Genomic DNA, 21,800 nt, shown 5'->3' with positions numbered 1-21,800 from the left:
ACCAGTAACAGGTCCCCCAAAACTATCGCCCATCCCCACTAGTTCATTCGCGTCTATTTTGTACGCGAAACAGTAAAAAAAGAAAAGAAATATTTGTACTATTTTTCTAACGTTTATACGCTTTTTATAAATGAAGACCCAGCCGCAGATAATGCTGTGAGGCCCCGATTTCGATTGGCGATAGCAAAGCGCGAACCCCCTGCCGACGGCCTGTGTCCCCCAGAAAACCGAGTCGAGTGCGGAAAATGATGTAAAACGGGGGGAAATCTAAACCTGAAAGGCCCCACACAGCACAGCCACAAAATGGAAAGGTAGGTCAATGTGTGGGCGCCCCAAAAGGGCTGGAGTGTGTGCCCCGCAGCAGCCCCATGCGAAGCGTAATCACCTGGTGGTCCTGGCATGCACAGGAGTGTGGCAAAACAATGGACACTTTCCAGAGGAGGGCTCCAAAATTAAAAGTCTCCTAACCTCAAAAGAGCTTTTACACAGTACGGGTGCACGGGTGTGCGTGTGTGTGAGTGTGCCAGTGTGTGTGTGCGACCGAAAGTGGTTGTGACTTCTGGGCGAAGGGGGGCAGCGCGGGGGGCGATCCGAAGGCAACGTGTTAGTGGAAAAACTGCTTTTGAAAAAGGGAAAATCTCCCCCGAAAAGCCCGCCCAAAAAAGGTCAGTTCGTCGGCCAGGCGATCTCCGCCGGGACTCGATTGATTTCCAATTGGCAGACCTATCGGCCACTTCTTCGGCCGCCTGGAAAACACATGTAATTTGCGAGAAAGTAACACGCTGTCAGTTCAACACAAGAAGCGAGAGATACCTGAGTGCTCCATGTGTGTGTGCTGTGTTGTGCGGGCCTGAGTGTGCGTGTGTGAGTGGCGGGGTGGTGGGGAGCTGGGGTGGCGGGCGGGGGGCGTGCCAGGTAACCTGTCCGGCGGACGTAAAAACCAGCGATCGAAAAGAGTTACATGCATGCAGGCAGCGCGCGTATTTACTTTGTTTTAAAATGCATAATCGTATGTTTTATAGTTTATGCCCTCTATCGCGAGCCAGTCGAAGTCGTCATGCCCTTCTAGGATAGACAACCTCTTCGAGCTACCCATGATGCCTATTTTCGCTACGATCTATGTAGACCCAGCTCCTTTGATGTATTTTAAGTTTCAAAACATCAAAATGGGTTTCTGGATTTCCATTTCAAGTGTAGTGTTACGAACCCCATCTTTAGGAGCCAAGAATGTAGGGCAAGTAAGATCTATTGTGGCCTTTATAATATACCTCAAGTTGCTCCTATTTTAATAATATAAACCCTTTTTGTGATGATCGTTTTCAAGACAGCTTTAGGTTACAATCGTACCATTTTTATAACATCTCCAGTCCCTTTTAAAATTGATAATAGATTTCATTGCAATTCTTCATTCTTACATTATTATATTATTATTCTGCACTTCGAAAAGTGTAAATGTTATTTAAAAGGTTCAAAGATCGGCAGTGTTAAATCTACATTATGCTTCACGAAGGCAGGTAAACATATATTTACAATCTTTATAAACCCCCTCCCCAGGGGCTCCGTTGTGCGTTTCAATGCATTTTCATTATAGTGGTGCAAAAAGAACGCCGGGAAGGTGTGGAAAGGGCAGCTCAGTCAGTCAGCGAAGTGTGTCAGCCATTGAATAATTTAGATTTATAATTTCGCAGTTAGGTATTTCGTGTGTTTTTGGGAATTCCTCACATATTTTTGCATACCAAAAAGCCAAGCCGCCGCCTCGACTAATCCCAATCTCCATTCTCCCTTCTCCCAACCAGGCACTAGCAACAACAACACCAGAGAAGCGACCAAGATGAGCATGTCGTGGCATTTTTGAAGCATCGATCTTAGTTTGTTAGCCAGCTTTCTGTTCAAGTCACCGAGGTACCAGAGTCTCCCCCCAAGTTCCAGCAGCTCCAAGTCCGCACCCGAGTCCCCCGAGATCCCAGCGAGCAGTCCATGATGCATATCAAGAGCCTGCCCCATGCCCATGCCGCTGCCACGGCGATGAGCAGCAACTGCGACATCGTCATAGTGGCCGCCCAGCCCCAAACCACCATAGCGAATAATAACAACAACGAGACGGTCACCCAGGCCACCCATCCCCATCCCGCTCACATGGCGGCGGTCCAGCAGCAGCAGCAACAGCAGCAACAACAACAGCAGCAGCAGCAGGCACAACAGCAGCAGCAGCAGGCACAACAGCAGCAGCAACAACATCATCAGCAGCAGCAACAACAGCAGCAGCAGCCGAGCGGACCTCCCTCCGTGCCGCCCCCGCCCACGGAAATCCCCTTTCCCCTGCAGATGCACTTGAGCGGGATCTCGGCGGAGGCGCACAGTGCCGCCCAAGCAGCGGCCATGGCAGCTGCCCAGGCTGCAGCAGCTCAGGCCGCAGCGGCGGAGCAACAACAGCCGGCAGTGCCGCCTCCACCGCCGCCACACCTGACGCACCTGACCACGCACAGTCCGACGACGATCCCCAGCGATCATTACCTGGCCAACGGACATGGCGAACATCCCGGCGAGGCCAGTGCCAACGCGGGAGGCGGTGGCGCAGGAGGTGGAGGAGTCCGCGAGCCGGAGAAACCCTTCCACTGCACCGTCTGCGATCGTCGCTTCCGGCAGCTGAGCACACTGACCAACCACGTAAAGATCCACACTGGCGAGAAGCCCTACAAATGCAACGTTTGTGATAAGACCTTCCGTCAATCGTCGACGCTGACGAACCATCTGAAGATCCATACGGGCGAGAAGCCCTACAACTGCAACTACTGTCCCAAGCATTTCCGTCAGCTGAGCACTCTGGCCAACCATGTGAAGATCCACACGGGTGAGTGAAAGTCACTGTGTTATCCCGAAGATTTTCCGAAACGTAAGCCTCATCTCTTTTGCAGGTGAAAAGCCGTTTGAGTGCGTCATCTGCAAGAAGCAGTTCCGGCAGTCCAGCACACTCAACAACCACATAAAGATCCACGTCATGGACAAGGTCTACGTTCCTGTTAAGATCAAAACGGAGGAGGAGGAGGGGTGACTAGGACGCATGGCGTTGGCGGCACACCACCATCAGCACCAGCAGCAGCAGCAGCAACACCAGCAGCACCATCACCAACAGCAGCAGCATCAGCACCATCCTCCGCCTCCGTCCCAGCAGCAGCAGCACATCGAGCAGCGAGGAGTCACCATTACCACGCTTCCCTCCGCCACGACAGTGGCCCAGCATCAGCAGCAGCAGCAGCACATTCAGGACGGCTCGCCGCACCACCACTTCAATGTGGCCGCTCTGGGCGACCTGTCCAGCGCCATGCAACTGGGCGCCGTCACGGCGGACGGCAGCTTTGTGACCATGGGCGGCGTGGTGGTGGGCCGCATACAGCATACGCGCGAGGAGCTGCAGCAGCTGGGAGTAATCAAGGTGGAGTCACCATCGAATGGTGGCTCAGCCACGACGTCAGCGGCGGCGGCAACGCAGCGCGAGGGATGAGTCGATGAGCTGCTCCTCGAGTACATGCTCAAGGAGGAGAATGTGGATGAGGCTGAGGAGGATGAACAGGAGCAGGAGCCGGAAATGGAAATTGAAGCGGAAACGGATGTAGTGGAGAACCAGGAGCAGCAGCAGGATCAGGAGCAGGAGGAGGAGCAGCGATCGAGCCAGAAGTGAGCCATGTTTGGTGTGTACGCTTACGTTGTTGTTAGTTGTTTAATTGTAGCGAACATTGTTGTTGTTGTTAAGGTTTAAATGTGTGACTAAGAACTTACCAAGATGAATGTATAGCAAACGCTTCAAAAGTAGCTAACCGAAAGGCGCCAACACCAGCACCCAGAGCTCCCCGAAAAAACCGCAAAACCGTAAACATAAATCCGAAACCAGAAACAGAAATTCTAACACAAATAGAAAAGCTAAAAGTAATACTTAAAAACCAGAAGAAGAAAGACCTTAGCGGAGAGTTGTCCACATAACAACGCACCCCAACTCACATTCTCAGCTCCCGGAAATAGATTAAACCACTCTCTACTCACTTAAATAATCCTAACCATAACTAGAAGAAAGCTAAATTGCTGATAGAAAAAAGATAACTAAACCCGTAATAAGCAAAAAGTCATTGCGTGTAAGGAAACAGAACTAAAGTGCTTCTCAAAGTGCGAACCCATTTCAAGATGTAAATTTGTTGACCCCACTCACTTTCAAATTGTTTAACTTAGCATTTAACGTTTACTATAAATTGTACGCACCCTGACTTAGTCAGGTTGCCGACGTTTTTGCGCGCCATCTTGTGAGGGCGTGTTTTGGTCTGGGTTAACACAAATACAATTTGTTTTAAAAATTCCTAGCTTAATTATTTAATTTCCTGAACCTATCAACAAACCATAAACAATACCCTACAGAAAACGGCAAACAAAAAAATTCTAATAGCGTTAAGTGGTCGAAACTATCTAACTTCGTAGTCCCTAGAGAGCCATAGTTTTAAATGCAGCGTTTTGTTAATTTTAATTGATTAGTCTTAGTAGTTTTAATTTCTGCATTGGCGCAATTTGGAAACACAAAAGCTGTTATGCTGGCCTTCGTTTAAATATTAGTTAATGAAGTTAATTACGATTATGCGGTAGGAAAGCAACAAGTTCTGTACAAAGCCCAACTCCAATTTGTATGTATAAAGCGAAAGCAGCGGCGTTAAGGAGAGAGTTTACCTAATTGTAAAACAAAACCCCTTTTTAAAAGAGAAAATAATATTTTCTAAAAATACAACATGCGACTTTTTCTGTTATCCCCTTATTCTATGTTACCCCTGGTTTCCTCACAGCCCGACTGACCTTTGTTTCCAGTCCCCCACGGTCGCCTTTAAATACCTTTAAAAACTGCAGCAAGGGTCAAGCTTCAGAGACTCGGGCGTCAAGTTCCTATAGATTTCAAGCGCAACAAAAACCAGATCCCCAAAATGTATACGAATCAACGGCAAGCCGGGAAGTGGCGATACATTAGACGAAACCTAGCCTCTATGGAATAAATAATAAATAAATGTTGATAAATGTGTAGTGTTAACGAATTGAAAGCCGGCAGCAGAAACGAAAACCCAACCCCAACCTAGCAGAGTGATGATTTGAGCGGTGGTTCCATAGGATCTGAGATCCCTTGAAAAGTGGATTGAAAGCATTGGAACATAACAGATCCGACTCCAAGCTCTGCGCCCCAGCTTCCCCAATCCTCCCGCGCGTATGCATACACTTTACACATAAGTGACGTAGTGAGATTAGCATTTAAGAGCCTAAATTAATGATAGTTGAGTGTGTAAAATGTAAAACTGCAAAGAATTTAGACATACAATGAACAAAGACAGAAACGTTAGGCAAATCGAGGTGGCAGATGGATGAGGAACTGCATAAAAAACAAGCAAGCAAAAGGCTTAAAAACAAATCGCGATAATATTGTATAATTATACACATATATATTTATTAATTATGTATGTACATGCGCAGTAGCTGTATTTATATGTAAATGTGTACGTAATTGTGTATTTAGTTACAGCATAAATATATATTTGCAATGGAGAAATACAGAAACGAAAACTATGACAAATGGCAATGAATCAAATGCATTCTTATTTGAAACCTCATTAAATATTAGATAACATAATCTCAAATGGAATTCATTCCAAACGCTGAGCGCGTTCTCGATGAGCTTAGGAAAATCAAAAATAAATTAAACTTTCGGATTAGTAGGACTTAAATCATCGTTGAGCTTAGGATATAGGCTTATAATACTGGGGAACCTAGTCATCACTTGATGCTGTGGATGCAGAGGCAGATGCACAGTCCGGTTGCGATATGGGCTCGTCATCGCCCAGGAAACTGTTCAGATAGATCAGCCAATCGGATACGTCGACCTCCTTTTGGTCCTGGCTCTGCAGCAGTCGTCGCAGGAATCTCAGCTGTCGCACATCCTCCCCATAGCGAACGCACATCTTGGCCACATTGATCCTGGCCACTGGCAGATTCACCTTGGGCCGACCTTTGACCACCTTCTCATTCATTCGCTTTTTCCAGGTAAGCTTCTCCTCGTCCATCTCGTCCAGCATAAAGACCACGCCTGTGTCACCTGTTCTCACCCCCACTGGGGTGGCTAGTGGACTACTGGTCCTCGTGGTCAACGGCTGCACATGCTCCTTTCTCTTCAGGAATTTCCAGAATCCACCGAGGTTTAGCCACTTGTCAAAGTCCTTAAGGGCGTTGAGTAGTAATCCCAAGTAATCCTCGCGGCACAATTGAGTGTCGCTGTTATTCCCAATCTCGCTTTTTGGTTTATAATTTAGCCAATGACAGTCGGTGAACTCTTTGACCACCTTCTCCGGGCCAAAGGGTAGCTTTTTGGGAAAGTGGAAGAGCTGCAGAAAGTGGTCGGTAAACTCGTAGCGAAGGTATGTGAGATCCAGCTGCGGAATGGTCTTCAAGTAGGTGTCAATGTGCTTAGCATTCTGAGACTTGAAGATGTTGAAGAAGTCTGCAATGAGCTGGCGGGTCTGGACGCCCAGATTCGGATAAATCACAGCATTGTCCACGTACTTCAGCTCTGCTGTGTTGCTAACTTCTATGACGAGGGAAATAAGGCGCTGGAGAATCCTCTGGCGTTCTGGGTACATGGATTTGGCCGCAGCCTGCCCATACAGCTTCATGACTTGCTTGACGATGTCCGTGAGCCGCGTACTAGCAGACATCCCAAACACAATCGCTGCAAATGGCTGGGAGTCTTCCTGGAACATCTCGGACTCCGACTGCCGCAGCCTATTGTGATCTAGCCAGGAGAGAAACTCCATTTCCAGCACCCAGGTCAGCATGTTCAGCACATCACACACCCGAGCCAGACGGACTGCAGGTGACATTCTGTTAAAGTCGTCCAGGCAGAGCTTGCCACTAAGCCAGTCGTACTCCTGGACATGCCGCAAAAAGACGGTCTCCTGCGACATATTGGCATCCTCCTCCTCCGAAAAATTGAACACGAACTTCTCGTAGAACTTGGTGTTTTCTTGTATCTCCTCATCGGTGCATTGGGCAAGGGTCTCCTCTAGGAGATTCAAGTAGAACTGCAGCTTCTGCGGGGAATCTTTGGAACGCACATCACGCAGGGCGGGATTCCTGACGCCCAGGAAATTCAGGTAGTAGGGACGTAGGGCCGTCCAGCAGGGAGGAAAGGCGTCGACCAGCAGGAAGAAGGTGCGTATCAGCTTGTTGTAGGTGTCGCCCAGCTCCTTGACGCTCATCTCCTTGGCAATTAGGATCTGCAAAGGGAGCATTAGTTGATTATTGAATATAAAAAACAGGAATATGAATATCCAACCATGGCCATGTCTATAAGTCTGTCAAGGACACCTTCGCCCGGGTAGACGCACTGCAGCACCATCATCTCCAGGATGTCAAGGAAGGTATCGTAGTGCTGGCCATGCAATGTGGTCCGCAGGGCCTGCACTGCCGTAAAATTAGGGGCATCCGGGAGCATGGAGCAGCGGTGCCTTTCCGTACACTGTGTGGCATTGTGCAGACACTTGGGCACACAGGCTCCCGGCAGACGATCCTCGCTCTTCATGTACAGGTTTGAGATCAGGATGCGCAGGTTAAACTTCCAGTTCAGTTTCTGGGGAGGCGCTGTCGGCGGAGCGGGCCGTTCCTTGGACTTTCTGCGGCGCTCCCTCCTCTCCGGAACATGTTGCTCCGGCTCTGGGGAGGATCTTGACGACGCCTTGCTAGCCGATTTGGCAACTGACCTAGCATCAGATTTGGAGGCTGGCTTAGCATCCGTATTCGTATTTATTGCCATTTCCGGTAGTGCTTTGTTTCCTTCATTCGAATCCGGATCTTCCATTTCAATGTCCGATACTGTTGGAACAGGTACTCCAGAAGACGGTTCGGCTTTTGGCGGGAAACTCTCGGCTCTCGTGGTTGACATCCAATCGCGTAAACTTATGAAATTACGCTACGATTTCGCAATTATTCAATACGCACTTTTTTTTTTTTTTTTTTTAAATATTAAGTTACTTCCTTCCGTGAAGAGGGAAGAATTATTTGGCCGCCCCGTTGGAACGGGTTAACGCCACTGCCAATGTATGAAATTAAATTTCAAGAAAAACAAAATTTAATGGACAGCTATGTAAATATCGTGCAGTAGTTTCTGGTGATGTTATGATGACAATGAACGATGAGCGATGACGATGAACGATAAGCGATGAAAATGTTATCAATATGTGTGAGAAATTTTAATTTTGAGATTTTGTGAGTTGGTATAAGCGTGGATGGTGTTATAGTGTGTTAAATGAGCAGTGTGGAGTGTGTTGTATTAGATATTAATATTAGCAGCTCGAATGAAACTGGTAATCGATGTCCAATTTTCAATTGGTTCATTTCCAAGTAAACGATAGATATCGTTATATTTAAGTAGTGTTGGATAATTTTGTCTTGTTGGTGTATATTTTGAGCAATTTAACAAAATATGCGAAATGTCTTCATTAACGTTACACGAATCGCATAGGGCGTTATCGTAGACTTTCATTTTGGAAAGTGTGTATTTGTCAAAAGCATGTCCGCTTAAGATTCTGTTTAGAGTCTTCGTTTCTATACGGTTGAATAGGTGTTCTTTGTTTTTAAACCAAGGCTTGGAAGTGGTATATGGTGAGAGGAGAGAGTAACCCTTGTTACGCTCTAATGAGAACAGACTGTATTCACGCTCCCAGTCTTGTTTTATTTGCGCGAACATATGATTGATTGCGTCCTTAAGGGTCCATCTGACGGGTGCGAAAGAGCCGTTAATTTTAGCATTTTTAGCCGCTGTATCTGCGAGATCGTTTTCCCAAATATTGGAATGGCTTGGAATGTGGTGAAATTCTATGGATAGCAGGGTTGGGTTGTTTATGACTTTTTTCAGAATGCATTGAGAGATGCAGTTTTTGGAGTTCGTGTTCTTTATTGTCTGGATGGCACCAAGACTGTCAGTTAAAATTGCTATTTTGGAGAACTTTTTTGAAATACCGAAGTCAATGGCTTTTTCTAGGGCTGTGAGTTCAGCAGTCAGCGACGATAGTTTTTTGTCGGTGTAGAAACTTTTTATCGAATTGGAATTTAAGTGGACAAAGGCACCTCCTGTAAAATTTTCCGACACAGAACCATCCGTGAAGATGATTTCCATATTTTTTGAGGTTAAACTTCTTATTTTTTCTTTAAATAAAGAGAGAATTATAGTCTCGTTTGCCATTTTTTTATTTGTACAAGTACCTTTAAAGAAATTTGTGTCAACTGAAATCTTGCGTGTGGACAGAGAGTAAGGACAAATAGGAGCAATACTATCCAGGATATTTTTAAATTCAGCATAAATTCTACTGTAACTAGTATTTTTGGCTACAAAGGAGTTTGACAGAAGCGACGCAGATGGTAGTCCATGAGCGAACGTTTTGGCCAACTCCTTCGCTGTAGCGAATTTAATCCTATAAGCTGGAGGAAGTTCAGCTGCAAGATTATAAATAATATTAATTGGAGTCGATTTAATAAGTCCTAAGGCCTTTCTAAGGTGGAAATTAGCATGCTTATTTATATTGTTTTGTACTGATTTTGATATGTTTGAAAAAGAGGAGCAGGCGTATTCATATCTAGTTCTAATAAATGCTTTATAAAAGAGTAGTGACTTGCTTGGATGTACTCCGAAGCGGCAACCACTGAGCATTTGAATAAACATATTCGTTTGATTCGATTTAGAGATCGTTTTATTTACATGCTGAACAGACGAGTTGTTTGAACTTATGACTCTACCTAAATAATTTATACTATTTACATTTTTTAAAATAATATTATTGCACAAGATACTTAAAGGTTTTTTTCTTAGATTAAAATGAATGGTGGCTGATTTGTCTGGATTAAAAGTAAGATTATTAATATTGCACAGTTCCATAAACCTATTTACTTTTTGTTCTAATTTCTCTTCAGCCATCGAAAAGACTTTGTCATAACAGACTAGAAAGAAGTCGTCAGCGTACTGGAACAGAATACTGTCATGGTCATTACTTAAGCTGTGAAGCTCAGCTGTATATAAATTAAAGAGGATTGGACTCAGACAACTACCTTGACTAACTCCTTTGTTTACAGTTATCTCTGCAGTACCCATAGTGAGAACTCTTTTACTAAGGAAGTTTATAATGAAATAAATATGATTGTGGTCGAAACCCAAACTAACTAATTTGCTACCCAGAATAGGGATATTGACGGCATCAAAGGCTTTACTTAAGTCTAAAACCGCTGCGGTAACGTGGAAACCACGAGCTTTTAGGTTGGCTATGTTATTTATTACATCGTTGATGCATTGGGCAGTAGAATGGTTTTTTCTGAACGCATAGGATCTTGGTGGCAGAATTTTATTTTTATTAATGTACTCTTCCATCCGCAATTTAATCAAACCTTCTAAGCACTTAAAAGTCACACTTAGAAGGCAGATAGGTCTGTTGTTGGTAATAATTGAAGAGTCTAGATTTTTTTTGGGAACAGGTATAACCCTTATTTTCCGCCACTGATCTGGAATAAACCCATTGTCTAAAGTAATGTTTAGCAGGGATACCAGTTTTTCTATTTGACTTAAGGGTAGAGATAGAAGCATTCTGTATGAAATGTTGTCAAGACCCTTAGCCGAGTCTGGGTTACGAGAGTTAAGGAAGTCAAGAAGTTCACGCGCTGAGAAATTAGAGTTGGTATATCTATAAAGCAGATCAGGAGAAAAAGATACGTCAGGACACATCGCAGTGTTGGGAGCTGTGGCTATTTGATTGAGAAAATCTCTATGTTCTGAGTCAGATATTGCACTGTTTGACGGTTTAATTTGTTTAAAAAGTTTAAGATTTTTGATTTTGTTCCACATATCTTTCAGAGAAGAGGGGTTAGAAATGTCTTCTGCTAGCTTATTGAGGTTTTCTTTTCTCATTTTATAATAATAGTTGTTAAGTTTTTTATTACTGTTAATATAGGCAATAGCATCAGATTGTAGTTTGGATTTAAAATATTTTTGTCTGCACGCGTTTCTTAATCTAAACAATTTTTCACATACCTCGTCCCAATACTTTTTTGGAACATATCTATTGTTTGTATTTATTTTAATTGAATTATTACAGTGTATTGTTTGGGATAAGTTGGAAATGCTATCTAACGTTGTAATTTGAATTTTGGAAAAGTCTTTGATTATTTTATTATGGTTAAATTTAATAATATTAGTCGAAGCAGAAATTTGGTCTATTTCAATTAAGATTGGGAAATGATTGCTATTTGATATTTTAGAATTTATTGAGGACCAGTTAGAACAAAGATTGCTACTATTAATGAAAGTGAGATCGAGTGTTGAAGTATAGGATGGGTTATGGGAGTAAGTTGGAGAGCCGTTGTTAAGGCAAAAGAAACCGGAGTGTAAGAGGGAATTTTCTAAAATACCGCCTCTGACATCTTGAGTATTATTACCCCAAATGCTGGATTTGGCATTGAAGTCACCACCTATGACAGTTAGACCACTCGATTGAGCAGCAATAGTAAATAGATCATCGCAGCCTTGTTGAAAAGAATTAATGTCTGTGCTGGGAGCAGCATAGACACTGAAAATATTAATATTATTTCTTAGGTTAATTGTACGGATACCAATGACTTCTAAGCTAATATCACAGTTGATTTGTTTAAAGCGTATGTGTTTTTTTAAGTAAATTCCAACGCCTCCATAACCATCGTTACGCGGCTTACATACAAAATTATAATTTGCCAAGCTACACATGGAATTATTGGAAATCCATATCTCTGATAAAATTGCTATGTCTATGTTATTGTTTACTAAGAATAATTCTAGTAATTGTTTGTTATTATTAGCAGTTAAGCTCTGAATATTATACTGTAGGATTTTTATTGTCATTTAAATAATATAACTTTATGTTTTATTTTCAAATGAAAACAGATAGACAAATGAAAGAGAAAAGAAAAACGAATAAATAAAAAACAATTAATTTAACAGAAAAAAAAAAAAAAAAAAAAAAAAAAAAAAATCAGAAAAATAAGTAAATAGATAAATAAATAAATAAAAAAGTTATTATTCAAAATTAAACAAGTTGATTAATTTTGAACAAATCAATTTTTGAGTTTGTAAGTGCTATTCTGTTTCTTAAATTCTCTAAAAAGTTTCTTGATTCAGGTACTAAATTGGTTGTTTCGTTGACTAGAAATGAGGATATTTCAGAAGCTAATTGATTTAAGCTATTCTCCGCAGCTTCAAGAGCTGGATTGTCTAAAAAAGGTTGACTAGAGGGTGAGGAACTAGGTGGATTAGAATGAATGAGAGAAAACTTTTCGTTTGGAGTGTACTCATGTTCATAAAGAGCAGCTTTCCAGCTGATCATAGTGTCGCGTGAATTTTTATCTTCGTTTTTCTTGTTAAGAGAGTTCTTAACAACCTTATTAAAAGGGTTTTGTGCAAATATTTGTTGGGTAGCTATTTTGGTATTATTTTGTAACACTGGATTGGCAGATTTTCTTTGCCATGTTGGCTGGGGGAAGTGGGTTAAGTCGTTGGTGTCGACTTCATCTAAAATTTGGAAGAGAGAGGGGTACCTAATCTTCGTTTCATTTCGTGATAAATTCTCAATAGTCATACATTTCTGGATAGCGTACGCTCTCTTACGAGCAGGGCACTCAAGAGAGGTGGCTGGGTGATTTTGTTTGCAGTTGGCACAAACGAGTTGATTACATTGTTGTTCTCTTGAATGCGAAAGAGAACATTTACTGCATTTTTGTTCAGTTTGTTTACAATGCTGAGCAAAGTGATTAAATCTAAAACAACGAAAACATTGACTAAAAGGAACATATGGACTAACATTAATTTTGGTGTACAGGAAGACAATCTCGTTGGGAATTTGAGTACCTTTAAAAAGAATCTTAACCCTAGGAGTGTTAATAAAAATATCTTTATTGTCTCGGTCCTTAGTCTTCACACGAATTATTTCTTGAATAGGTACTGGAGAAGAAATGTACTCCTTAAGTTCAGAGTCGGAAAATTTTGTCGGAATATTAAAAATAATACCCATTTTAAAAATGAAATGCTTAAGAATTTTAGGTTCGTAACCATTACTTTTAAGATTTGAGGACAGGATGCTATTAGCTGCCGTTGCTGACTTGCACTCAGCCTTGCAGCGCCCATAACCAATCTTATTTACTGAAATTATATCTTTAATATTTAATTTTAGCAGGACAGCATTTAGTTCAAGAGGATTTATAGGAACTCTTCTAGGTCGGTTTTCGCCATTGGTTTCACCAATTTTGTCTATGTAGACCACAAAGGGTCCCTTGTGAGCGCTGCTGTACGAGTATCCGTTGTTTTCCAAATTTCCACTTTCTCTCTTCTCTTCTTTGCTAGCAGGATCCGTTATAGCTTTACCACTTACTTGGCTGGTTGGACTCGGATGACTTACAGGGTCAATGACTTCTTTCATCACAACTTCTTCGCTTTCCGATTCTACTAAATTGTTATCCGTAGGTTTTTTCTTTTTATTTAAGGGCGATAATTTCGGCCTTTTAACGTTGCTCAGCTCCGAATAAGGGTTTTTACCCTTGGCCTCGGAGGAGGCCATTTTTCTTGGAGTAACTTTACCCGTAATTGATTGTTTATTTAACCAATAACAACAGACAAATATTTATAAAAGGTATTAAACGTATATATTACGTTATATTTTTGTTTTGAAAAAAAACAGAATAAGTAAAAATCGGTATCACACACTGCTCAAACACCTCCGTTGCATGCAACAGTCAGCACGCGAAAAGCAATACGCACTTTGTTTCAGTTTGTTTTACCGGTGCGGATATTAGTATTACCGTACGAGGACCGCCTAAATTGACCTCACCGCGGAATTGCAGAAATAGCGGATACACCCACCAGACAAGCGGAGACACCCTCCTCGAGTGACGATTCGATTTCGATTCAAAATACGTTTTTTTAAATAAAAAAATATAGAATATTTTTAGAATGCAACAAGTTAACTTAAAAACGTGCTAAAACCAAGTAAAAAAGAAATGAAGTCGATCAAAGCACTCGATTTAAAATTTCCAACAGGTGTTATTTAAATTATTTTATGAAATTTGTATTCTTCCTCAAAACTCGTTACGTGACATGACACTGATGACATTTTAAATTTACCAGCCACCATCTACCCACCAGCTATAAGAGTCACTCGAGTCCTAAAGTTATAAAATTATTTTTGGTAAATTGTTACAAAAATTGTTACACACCAATCAATTATGTATGCATGTTAATTGTTCGCTCCATATTGTTATACTCAACGTTTTATAACCATTAAGTTGGTTGATCAACGTTAATAAATAGTTATATGTTGTACTAAAAAAAACCCCTCCAGCTAATATATAAAATGCTAATAATACAAATGTTGCTTGTTGAAAATTGCTTGACTCTATAAATTTAAAATATAATTTATTCTAGAAAGAAAATACAATATAACCGAATACAACTACATTCTAACTTTTAGGTTTGTATTTTTGCTAAACAGTTTTTCAATTTAAACTAATGTTAGTTAATGTTTTGTGTCCTTAAATAATTGCCTAAGGATTGTATCTCGCCTTGGGCTGTAAGTCGCAATAAGTAATTCCAGGACCGAGACAAGAGGCGAAGCCCATTAAATGCGGCAAGGTGTTCTGCTCGTAAACTCCAGTAAAGAGGTGAGACCATGGTCCTGTGAAGGATATTACATAAAATATACAGATTAAATTTATTTCCAAAACTAAACCTTTAACCTACCATGGGCATAGACTGCCACATCGCCACCGCCATGGGTCTCCTCGGTCATGGGCGCTCCATGCGGATACACAGCATTCGCATTGGAGAAGTCCAGGGTCCTGAGGTCTACGCGCTCCACCTTTCCATCCGTCGACTTGTAGAACCTCTCGTAGGCCGGACCATTCGCGTAGGATATGGTCGTGTAGGGCAACTGGTCCACATTGCTCAGCTCCGAGTTCAGACCCACAATGCTGTTGTTCACATCCGGATAGCCACTGATGGTCACCGTGTGTCCGTGATCCGCACTCACCACGATCAGGGTGTCCCAAGGATTCGTCAGCTGCCGCGCCTCCCGCACAGCATCCGCAAACTGGACCGTTTCGTCCAGAGCCTTCTTGGCCTTGGTCTCGTGGTGGGCATGATCGATCCGGCCGCCTTCCACGAACAGGAAATATCCATTGGGATCCCGTGAGAGCACTTTGATGGCCGCCGCTGTCATCTCCGGCAGAGTGGGCGTGTCCACACTGTCGTCCATGTGATAGGCCAAGTGGGAGGCATTGAAAAGTCCCAGAAGGAAGTCCGTACTCTCGGGATCATTCTGTAGGAGCTCAGTTCTATTGAATACCACCCGGGCATTGCCGGGCTTGGTCTGCTGCCACTCCTCGATGAGGTTCCTGCCATCCAACCGCTGACCCCTGTTGCCGTACACATCCGCCGTTGTGTTGGGCAGGAACTTGATGGTTCCGCCACCCATCACCACCCGCAGTCGCTTGCCCACCTCTCCGTCTATCAACTGCTGGGCTATGTCCGGACAATTTCCGGGGTTCTGGCCAAACTTGGTGACATCCAAGTCGCTCTCGAAGTCCCGGTTTGAGGTGTGTGCATAAACTCCGGCGGGACTGGCATGGGTCACCCGCGTGGTGGTCACCAACCCCGCGGACTTTCTCCCCTTGATCGCCCAGGCGGCAATGGAGGACAGGCGGTTCTGCGGCAATCTGGATGCCCTGCAGTCGTTCAACTCCACATCGGCGGTCACTCCGATGGTCAGGTAGTTCGCCTTAATCCCGGATAGATAAGCCGAGGCTGTGCAGGCAGAGTCGGCCACCTGTTTATTGACGCAATAGGTCTGGAATGGAGGTAGGAGATTAATCAGTCACTAATAGTTTTGGCACGTTCATTCACAGATATACTAAATTAATTAGCAATTTGTTAGTTTAACACATGATTTTCTGACTGTTGATAAGACACTTTTTATCCTACGTCAACTTTTTTATTTTCTAATTACTTTTATAATAACTTAACTTTCTTAATAACTTAAATAAACTTAAAAAAAGTTGCCAGAATCGAAAAAGTTAAGGGTCGAAAATAATAATAAATTGTATCCAAACAAGTATTACGTATTAATATGTATTTAACGGTGTGGTATGTGGCTTTATCATTATCATTTTTTGACAATATATTTCTAAAAATATATAGCTAAGCAAAACAAAATAATTAGCGCTCTTCTTTCGGTTTTTGCCTATAATTTACGAGGAGGTGTGTGCCACTTTTAATTGCAAGCGGCTTTCTATTATTTGCAAACTAGGAACACCCACCTTTGAGAGACCCACGTAGTTGAACTTCTCGAATTCCAGACGATTCCTTTCGCCCACCACGCCACGCAGCTGTCCATCGAAGATCCTTCCGGCGGTTACGGTGGGCACGGACATTCCGTCGCCCAGGAAGAAGATCACATTCTTGGCCCGGTACTGATTTGGAGGCGTGGACAGCTTCTCGTAGAGCGTGCGTTGGGCATCGTGGAACCAGAACTCCTTGCTTTTCAACTCGGAGATGGAGTCTAGGTCCCAAGTTTGCTCTGAAATGGGAAAACATTAGGATTGATACCATAAAGCTTCCGTTTTGGGACCCCCCTTTATAAATTCAACTTTTATCTTTCCATTTTTATTAAGACATATTTGAATTTATATAAAAATATTTAAATTAAATATTAATGAAACATAAAACTGGTATACCGGCTGAAACATTTTTTGTTACGAGATTAAGCTGATATCCAAGTACTTTCAAGTACAACCCCAAGAATTTATCAATTCCGAGCACATCTGTTGTTTTACAAAAAAGACCTGAGCACAATAGCCATTGTTTTGAACTCCACTTTCGAATGGATCATTAAAAAGGGAAATCACTTTCTTTTAATTGGGAATTGATTAAAACATGCATCTACGTGAATAAAAACCAATTCAAATAATGTTTTAAATATTATACTTTGAGCTTATTCTAAATATTCCGTGGTGTTCCCAAAATTGGTATTTGATATCTCTGTCGGAGTGTGTCAAATATTGCACTTAATTTATTTCGCTGACGCCTTTATATGCCGTTTAGCACTTGATTAATCAATTCTGCATATGTTTTGAGTTTGCTCGGCGCACTCTCACTCTTTTTTTGTATATTTTGGGCCCGATCTTGATCTCGATCTTGTCGTCACGCACCTGGCCCATATTTGTACTGACTGCTACACGCCGTGAGCTGGAGGGCGAGAACCAGAAAGAACCGGAGAGCAGGCATCGCACGGAATTTTGATGAACTAACTTTCGACCGATCGGAGGTCTACGGATCGACTAAGCCGCATTTCGGAACTGAAGTCGTATTTATACGGTCCCCGAAAAACGGGGCTCCAAAAAGGCGAGACAAATTACCGAAGCGCTGGGACAATAAATTAAAACCCGCCCCTGTATTAGAAAGCTTCTTATGAACTTATCAGCTGGAATTTCGGGCTTAAAGAGCTAAATGCCCTTTTCTTAATTTTCTCTCTTTAAAATCAGGTTTGCTGCACATGTCATTTGCATAATTTCGTCCATCGCTGTTGGAGGTGATGTAATTAGTGAATGCAGGGGCTCCCGAATTCATTTAAATATTTCGAAGGTTCATTAACCCCCTCTAACACCGGATACTTATTCTGACTTTGAACAATTAATATTTTATTTAGCTGAATACAAACATTTATGGCAAATGTCTCCTTCTTTTGTTATTATAAACAGGTTGCACCTAATTGGTCTACCAGTTTTGGTATCGACTGGTTTGTAAGTGAGAAAAGTTAGTACAATTTTGAGTCGAAGTTGTTTAATGGATGTTTTGACTTTCTTATAGAAAAAAAACCACATTAACTTTTTATTTAGCAAAACAGGTTGGGCCAAAAAGATCTTATCCCGGTTTTAATCAATATAGAGTAGACATAACAAAATGTGCATAGTCATTTTAAAAAAAGTTTTTATTGTGAATTTTAAATAATTGGTGCTACTTTTAATGTATATATACGCATAAATAAATATATGTGTGTCCGTGGAAGGTTTAAATATAGAAGCCAGTTCAACAAATAATCATATTTTGGTTTTTATGAATTCGAAACGGTTTTTTATTGAACTCGTAAATTTCCTTCTTAATTAACTTGTAAATTCATATGTAAAATAGACTTTAAGAGTACTGTCAGAAAGTCTTTTTAGAAAAAACTGGTTTGGAATATTAAGGCCTAGAATAAATATTTAGGTTTAGATATAACTTAAAAATATTCATATTTTTTGGATTCTACACAGATAATTAAACGTTAGTTTTTCAAATCCCGCGCCATATATCGATATGTTTTTCAGTGCTGTTAGGTGCACCAAGGAAGTATTGCAAAGTCACCACTCACCACAAACGCGTTTTGGCAGTTTTAGGTGCTAATCCCCAGTGGCTTTCCCCCGAGTTGGCAGTTCCTTTCCAATTGTTGTAAAAAACTAAATAAAATTGCAGTTTGGCGAACTTTCAACGGCCTAAATTCCACAAATTAAGAGCAGTGCAACGCGTATAAAAGTGCAAAGGAGATGCTATTGGGTCAAGGCCAATAGCGAAGGTCACCGAAGGGGCAGCAAGGGCAAGCACAAAGGTGGGTGGTGGGCAGCAAACAAAGGGAATCATCGCAAACTGGATCACAAACATCTCGACAAACAGACAGACGGGCTAACAAACAAACGGGCAAACAGAACCTGGCTGAGACGCATAAAAAGCGAATGTGATATAAGTGGGCCAGCTAATTCGATTGTCTGCCCCTTTCCAGGAATAACTTGTCGTCAGCTATAACTTGAAGGTCAGCAAAGTGTCTGCCTACGAAAGCATGGACTTGCAGCATATGGAGAATGGCCTGAATGGCCATGGTGGCGGAGGAGGGGGCGGCGGAGGCGGAGGAGGAGGTGGCCTCAGCGAAATAGATTTCCAAAGACTGGCCCAGATCATAGCCACCAGCATCCAGAAGGTCCAGCAGAACGGTGAGTGCTCCCCACACTTGCCAACTTTCGCCTATGACTAATCTTATCTGTGCCTTTGCTGCTCCGCAGTGTCAACAATGCAGCGCATGGTCAATCAACTGAACACGCCCCAGGATTCCCCGGAACTCAAGAAGCAGCTGTAAGATATGGCATACCGATCTGCTTTTGATCTTTTGCCTTGGCATTCTTTCAAATTCCCATACATGGTTCATAATAACATCAGTCGGGGAAATAATTTCTTTTATAATCTTCAACTTAATACCTTTAAAACAATCACGTTTCACTGATTACCAAGGTTATATTTCCACGAATATCACCTTAAAGATCAAACAGATTATTAATTATTCCGTATATCTTCTCTATTGAAAGAAAATGAGCATTCTTTGATCATTTCCTATTTATTAAATGCAGAAAGAAAATATGTAGAAGATAACAAGCTTCGGATTTTTGTCATATTTGTTCAATTCATAATATTTCTTTTGATGGCAAGATAATAGGTAATATAAATCCATGCAAAAGTCATAAAGAAGTCTTCGTCAATTAAAGAAAGGCCAAGAAAAGTCGACCTATTGCGTTTTTGCGAAAGCATAATTAATTAAATTTATCGCAAATCAAATTCAATCAAAGCTCGAACACCCTACTATGATTCACCCATCAAATCTATTCATAGAGTATGCTTAACAAAACAATCCCTTCCCCCATCAGCCACCAAATAATGACCTACACCAACCAGCTGGTGACCGACACAAACAATCAAATCAACGAGGTGGACAAGTGCAAGGAGCGCCACCTGAAGATCCAGCGGGACAGGCTGGTCGACGAGTTCACGGCGGCACTGACCGCCTTCCAGGTTTGTTTTTCTTTTCGCAGATAAGCAAAAGCCTTTGTGACTCACGCTCTCGAATGTTTATCGATTGGTATTTTTAGGCTGTCCAGCGCAAGACGGCGGACATAGAGAAGACGGCGTTGCGGCAGGCGCGCGGAGATAGCTACAACATCGCCCGTCCACCCGGCTCCTCGCGCACCGGCAGCTCCAACAGCAGCGCCAGTCAGCAGGATAACAACTCCTTCTTCGAGGACAACTTCTTCAACCGCAAATCAAACCAACAGCAACAACAGCAGCAGGCTCAGATGCAGGAGCAGGTGGACCTGCAGGCACTGGAGGAGCAGGAGCAGGTCATCCGGGAGCTGGAGAGCAATATTGTGGGCGTGAACGAGATCTACAAGAAGCTGGGCGCCCTGGTCTACGAGCAGGGACTGACGGTGGACTCCATAGAGTCGCAGGTGGAGCAGACAAGCATTTTCGTATCACAGGGAACGGATAATCTGCGCAAGGCCAGCTCATACAGGGTGGGTACTTCAGTACTACCTTCAAGGAGTTCATTAAATAATTGACAACATATTTCAGAACAAAGTGCGCAAGAAGAAGTTGATCCTGGTGGGCATCCTGAGCGCCGTGCTGTTGGCCATCATCTTGATACTCGTCTTTCAGTTCAATAACTAAGCCGATTTCGAATCATTCAAACCAAACTAGTAAATTGTTGTGAAAAGACAAGAGTTGCCGCATGCAGGCCCCTAACCCCCGTTCCCCACCCACTCCTTTGGACCTTAGGCGAGATTGTGGCTTCAATCCTTAAACCAACTTCCCATACTGGCTTGAAATCGAGGAACTCGAAGGCAAAGATTGGGTGTTTCCAGGAGTATTCACCAGCACGCGCATATGTTATATTCGCTTTAAAAATTATCTTCTATTTTATATGTACTACTTTTATTATTACGCACCCTGTATATTGATTATGATTAACAACTGTTGGCTGCAAATTCTAATTATGTTCCGAAACTCATTTGCCAGCGCTTTGTATTGTATTGTAGACTTAAGAGGCAGTGGAAGGCATATACGATGGCATACACACATGTACGAAAAACGAAATAATAAACATGAAAATCGATATGTGTATCATCGCAGCGATCCTGCGTGCGTTGAAAACACTTGGAGCACTTCATTTAGGGCCCGACCTGAATGAATCAATGAATGGAACTCGCCAGCTCTTTTGGGCACGGGCAAATGTGCCTGGTCATCGACTCCTCCTTGGCTTGGCGATCATTAAGATTTCGTGTTGGCCATTGTTACGCATGCTTTAGCGGCTTAGGAGCTGGACCCCCGACCCTGACTCCGACTTTGGTCCCGATCTCGAGATCCCAATTCCAAAACCAATCCGACTGGGTGTTCAGCGCACACTCGGGCACATTAATGCCGCAGCAGACCTGGACCCACTTCAGCGCGCTGCATCGTTGAGGTGTGTCAGCACAGCCGCGGCCAAAAGGGTTTCCTCGTGGCCGGACTCCATCTTCCACACTTCGGATTCCAGCTCCGCTGGCCTGCATACAAATTGAGTTTAAATTTTTTGCCAATTCACTGACATTGATAGTTCGTTTGGGCATCATTTGTGTGGTGGCTTCTTATCCACTTGTTGGCATCGAGTGGTTTTCTCGCATGCATTTAAGTGCAGCTCATTTCCTTCTCTAACTCGCCCCGGGGCTCGCCAACAATCATTTCCCGCCGAGTCATCCAGTTATTTCTGGCCCAAGACGATTCGGTTCTCTGCCCTTTGATAGACGGGGTATATTGAGTAATCTAAAGAAGTGGAATTTTATTGAAATACAAAATGTGTTATTAACAAATGATATGGATATTTAGGGTGGTAGGA

General features: G+C 42.6%; 4 protein-coding genes across 5 annotated transcripts; 2 read left to right on the top strand and 2 right to left on the bottom strand.

Moving 5' to 3' along the window:
- The first annotated feature begins 543 nt into the window (after positions 1-543).
- Positions 544-4,765, top strand: LOC108028582 (adult enhancer factor 1). The gene is given in 3 exon segments (XM_050886311.1): positions 544-665; positions 1,797-2,851; positions 2,916-4,765. Coding segments are annotated over 2 exon segments (1,461 nt in total). The 5' UTR covers positions 544-665; positions 1,797-1,977; the 3' UTR covers positions 3,503-4,765.
- A 677-nt stretch (positions 4,766-5,442) lies between these two features.
- Positions 5,443-13,826, bottom strand: LOC108028001 (uncharacterized). 2 transcript variants are annotated; one of them, XM_050886309.1, is made up of 3 exons: positions 13,658-13,826; positions 7,349-8,101; positions 5,443-7,289 (listed from the first exon to the last, which is right to left on the bottom strand). In XM_050886309.1, the coding sequence occupies exons 2-3, from the start codon at positions 7,952-7,954 to the stop codon at positions 5,787-5,789; spliced, it is 2,109 nt and encodes a 702-aa protein (XP_050742266.1). In that variant the 5' UTR covers positions 7,955-8,101; positions 13,658-13,826; the 3' UTR covers positions 5,443-5,786. The 2 variants fall into 2 exon arrangements, with proteins under 2 accessions (XP_050742266.1, XP_050742267.1); XM_050886310.1 differs by having other exon boundaries at positions 13,784-13,807.
- Positions 13,827-14,461: 635 nt separating this feature from the next.
- LOC108028075 (alkaline phosphatase) lies at positions 14,462-17,408 on the bottom strand. The gene is made up of 4 exons (XM_017099715.3): positions 17,281-17,408; positions 16,390-16,649; positions 14,816-15,920; positions 14,462-14,750 (listed from the first exon to the last, which is right to left on the bottom strand). The coding sequence occupies exons 1-4, from the start codon at positions 17,354-17,356 to the stop codon at positions 14,620-14,622; spliced, it is 1,572 nt and encodes a 523-aa protein (XP_016955204.1). The 5' UTR covers positions 17,357-17,408; the 3' UTR covers positions 14,462-14,619.
- Positions 17,409-18,527: 1,119 nt separating this feature from the next.
- LOC108028786 (syntaxin-7) lies at positions 18,528-21,041 on the top strand. The gene is made up of 6 exons (XM_017100766.3): positions 18,528-18,713; positions 18,885-19,092; positions 19,162-19,231; positions 19,798-19,942; positions 20,020-20,442; positions 20,501-21,041. Exons 2-6 carry the CDS (start codon positions 18,942-18,944, stop codon positions 20,594-20,596), a joined length of 885 nt encoding a protein of 294 aa, XP_016956255.1. The 5' UTR covers positions 18,528-18,713; positions 18,885-18,941; the 3' UTR covers positions 20,597-21,041.
- Positions 21,042-21,800: the final 759 nt, after the last annotated feature.

This window comes from Drosophila biarmipes, chromosome 3L (genome assembly GCF_025231255.1).
Source record: "Drosophila biarmipes strain raj3 chromosome 3L, RU_DBia_V1.1, whole genome shotgun sequence".
Classification (NCBI taxonomy): Eukaryota; Metazoa; Arthropoda; class Insecta; order Diptera; family Drosophilidae; genus Drosophila; species Drosophila biarmipes.
Note: the sequence above shows the minus strand (reverse complement) of the source record. Positions and strands in the feature narration are given on the sequence as shown.

Bases quoted from the DNA above. Each gene is read 5' to 3' on its own strand.
- LOC108028075 (XM_017099715.3), bottom strand. From the start codon at position 17,356: ATGCCTGCTCTCCGGTTCTTTCTGGTTCTCGCCCTCCAGCTCACGGCG. The intron at 16,650-17,280 runs GTGCGTGACGAC...TTCCCATTTCAG, and splicing joins TCAGTACAAATATGGGCCAG to AGCAAACTTGGGACCTAGAC. The intron at 15,921-16,389 runs GTGGGTGTTCCT...CCTCCATTCCAG, and splicing joins ACTACGTGGGTCTCTCAAAG to ACCTATTGCGTCAATAAACA.
- LOC108028001 (XM_050886309.1), bottom strand. From the start codon at position 7,954: ATGTCAACCACGAGAGCCGAGAGTTTCCCGCCAAAAGCCGAACCGTCT. The intron at 7,290-7,348 runs GTTGGATATTCA...CTCCCTTTGCAG, and splicing joins GACTTATAGACATGGCCATG to ATCCTAATTGCCAAGGAGAT.
- LOC108028786 (XM_017100766.3), top strand. From the start codon at position 18,942: ATGGACTTGCAGCATATGGAGAATGGCCTGAATGGCCATGGTGGCGGA. The intron at 19,093-19,161 runs GTGAGTGCTCCC...GCTGCTCCGCAG, and splicing joins CCAGAAGGTCCAGCAGAACG to TGTCAACAATGCAGCGCATG. The intron at 19,943-20,019 runs GTTTGTTTTTCT...TGGTATTTTTAG, and splicing joins CGGCACTGACCGCCTTCCAG to GCTGTCCAGCGCAAGACGGC.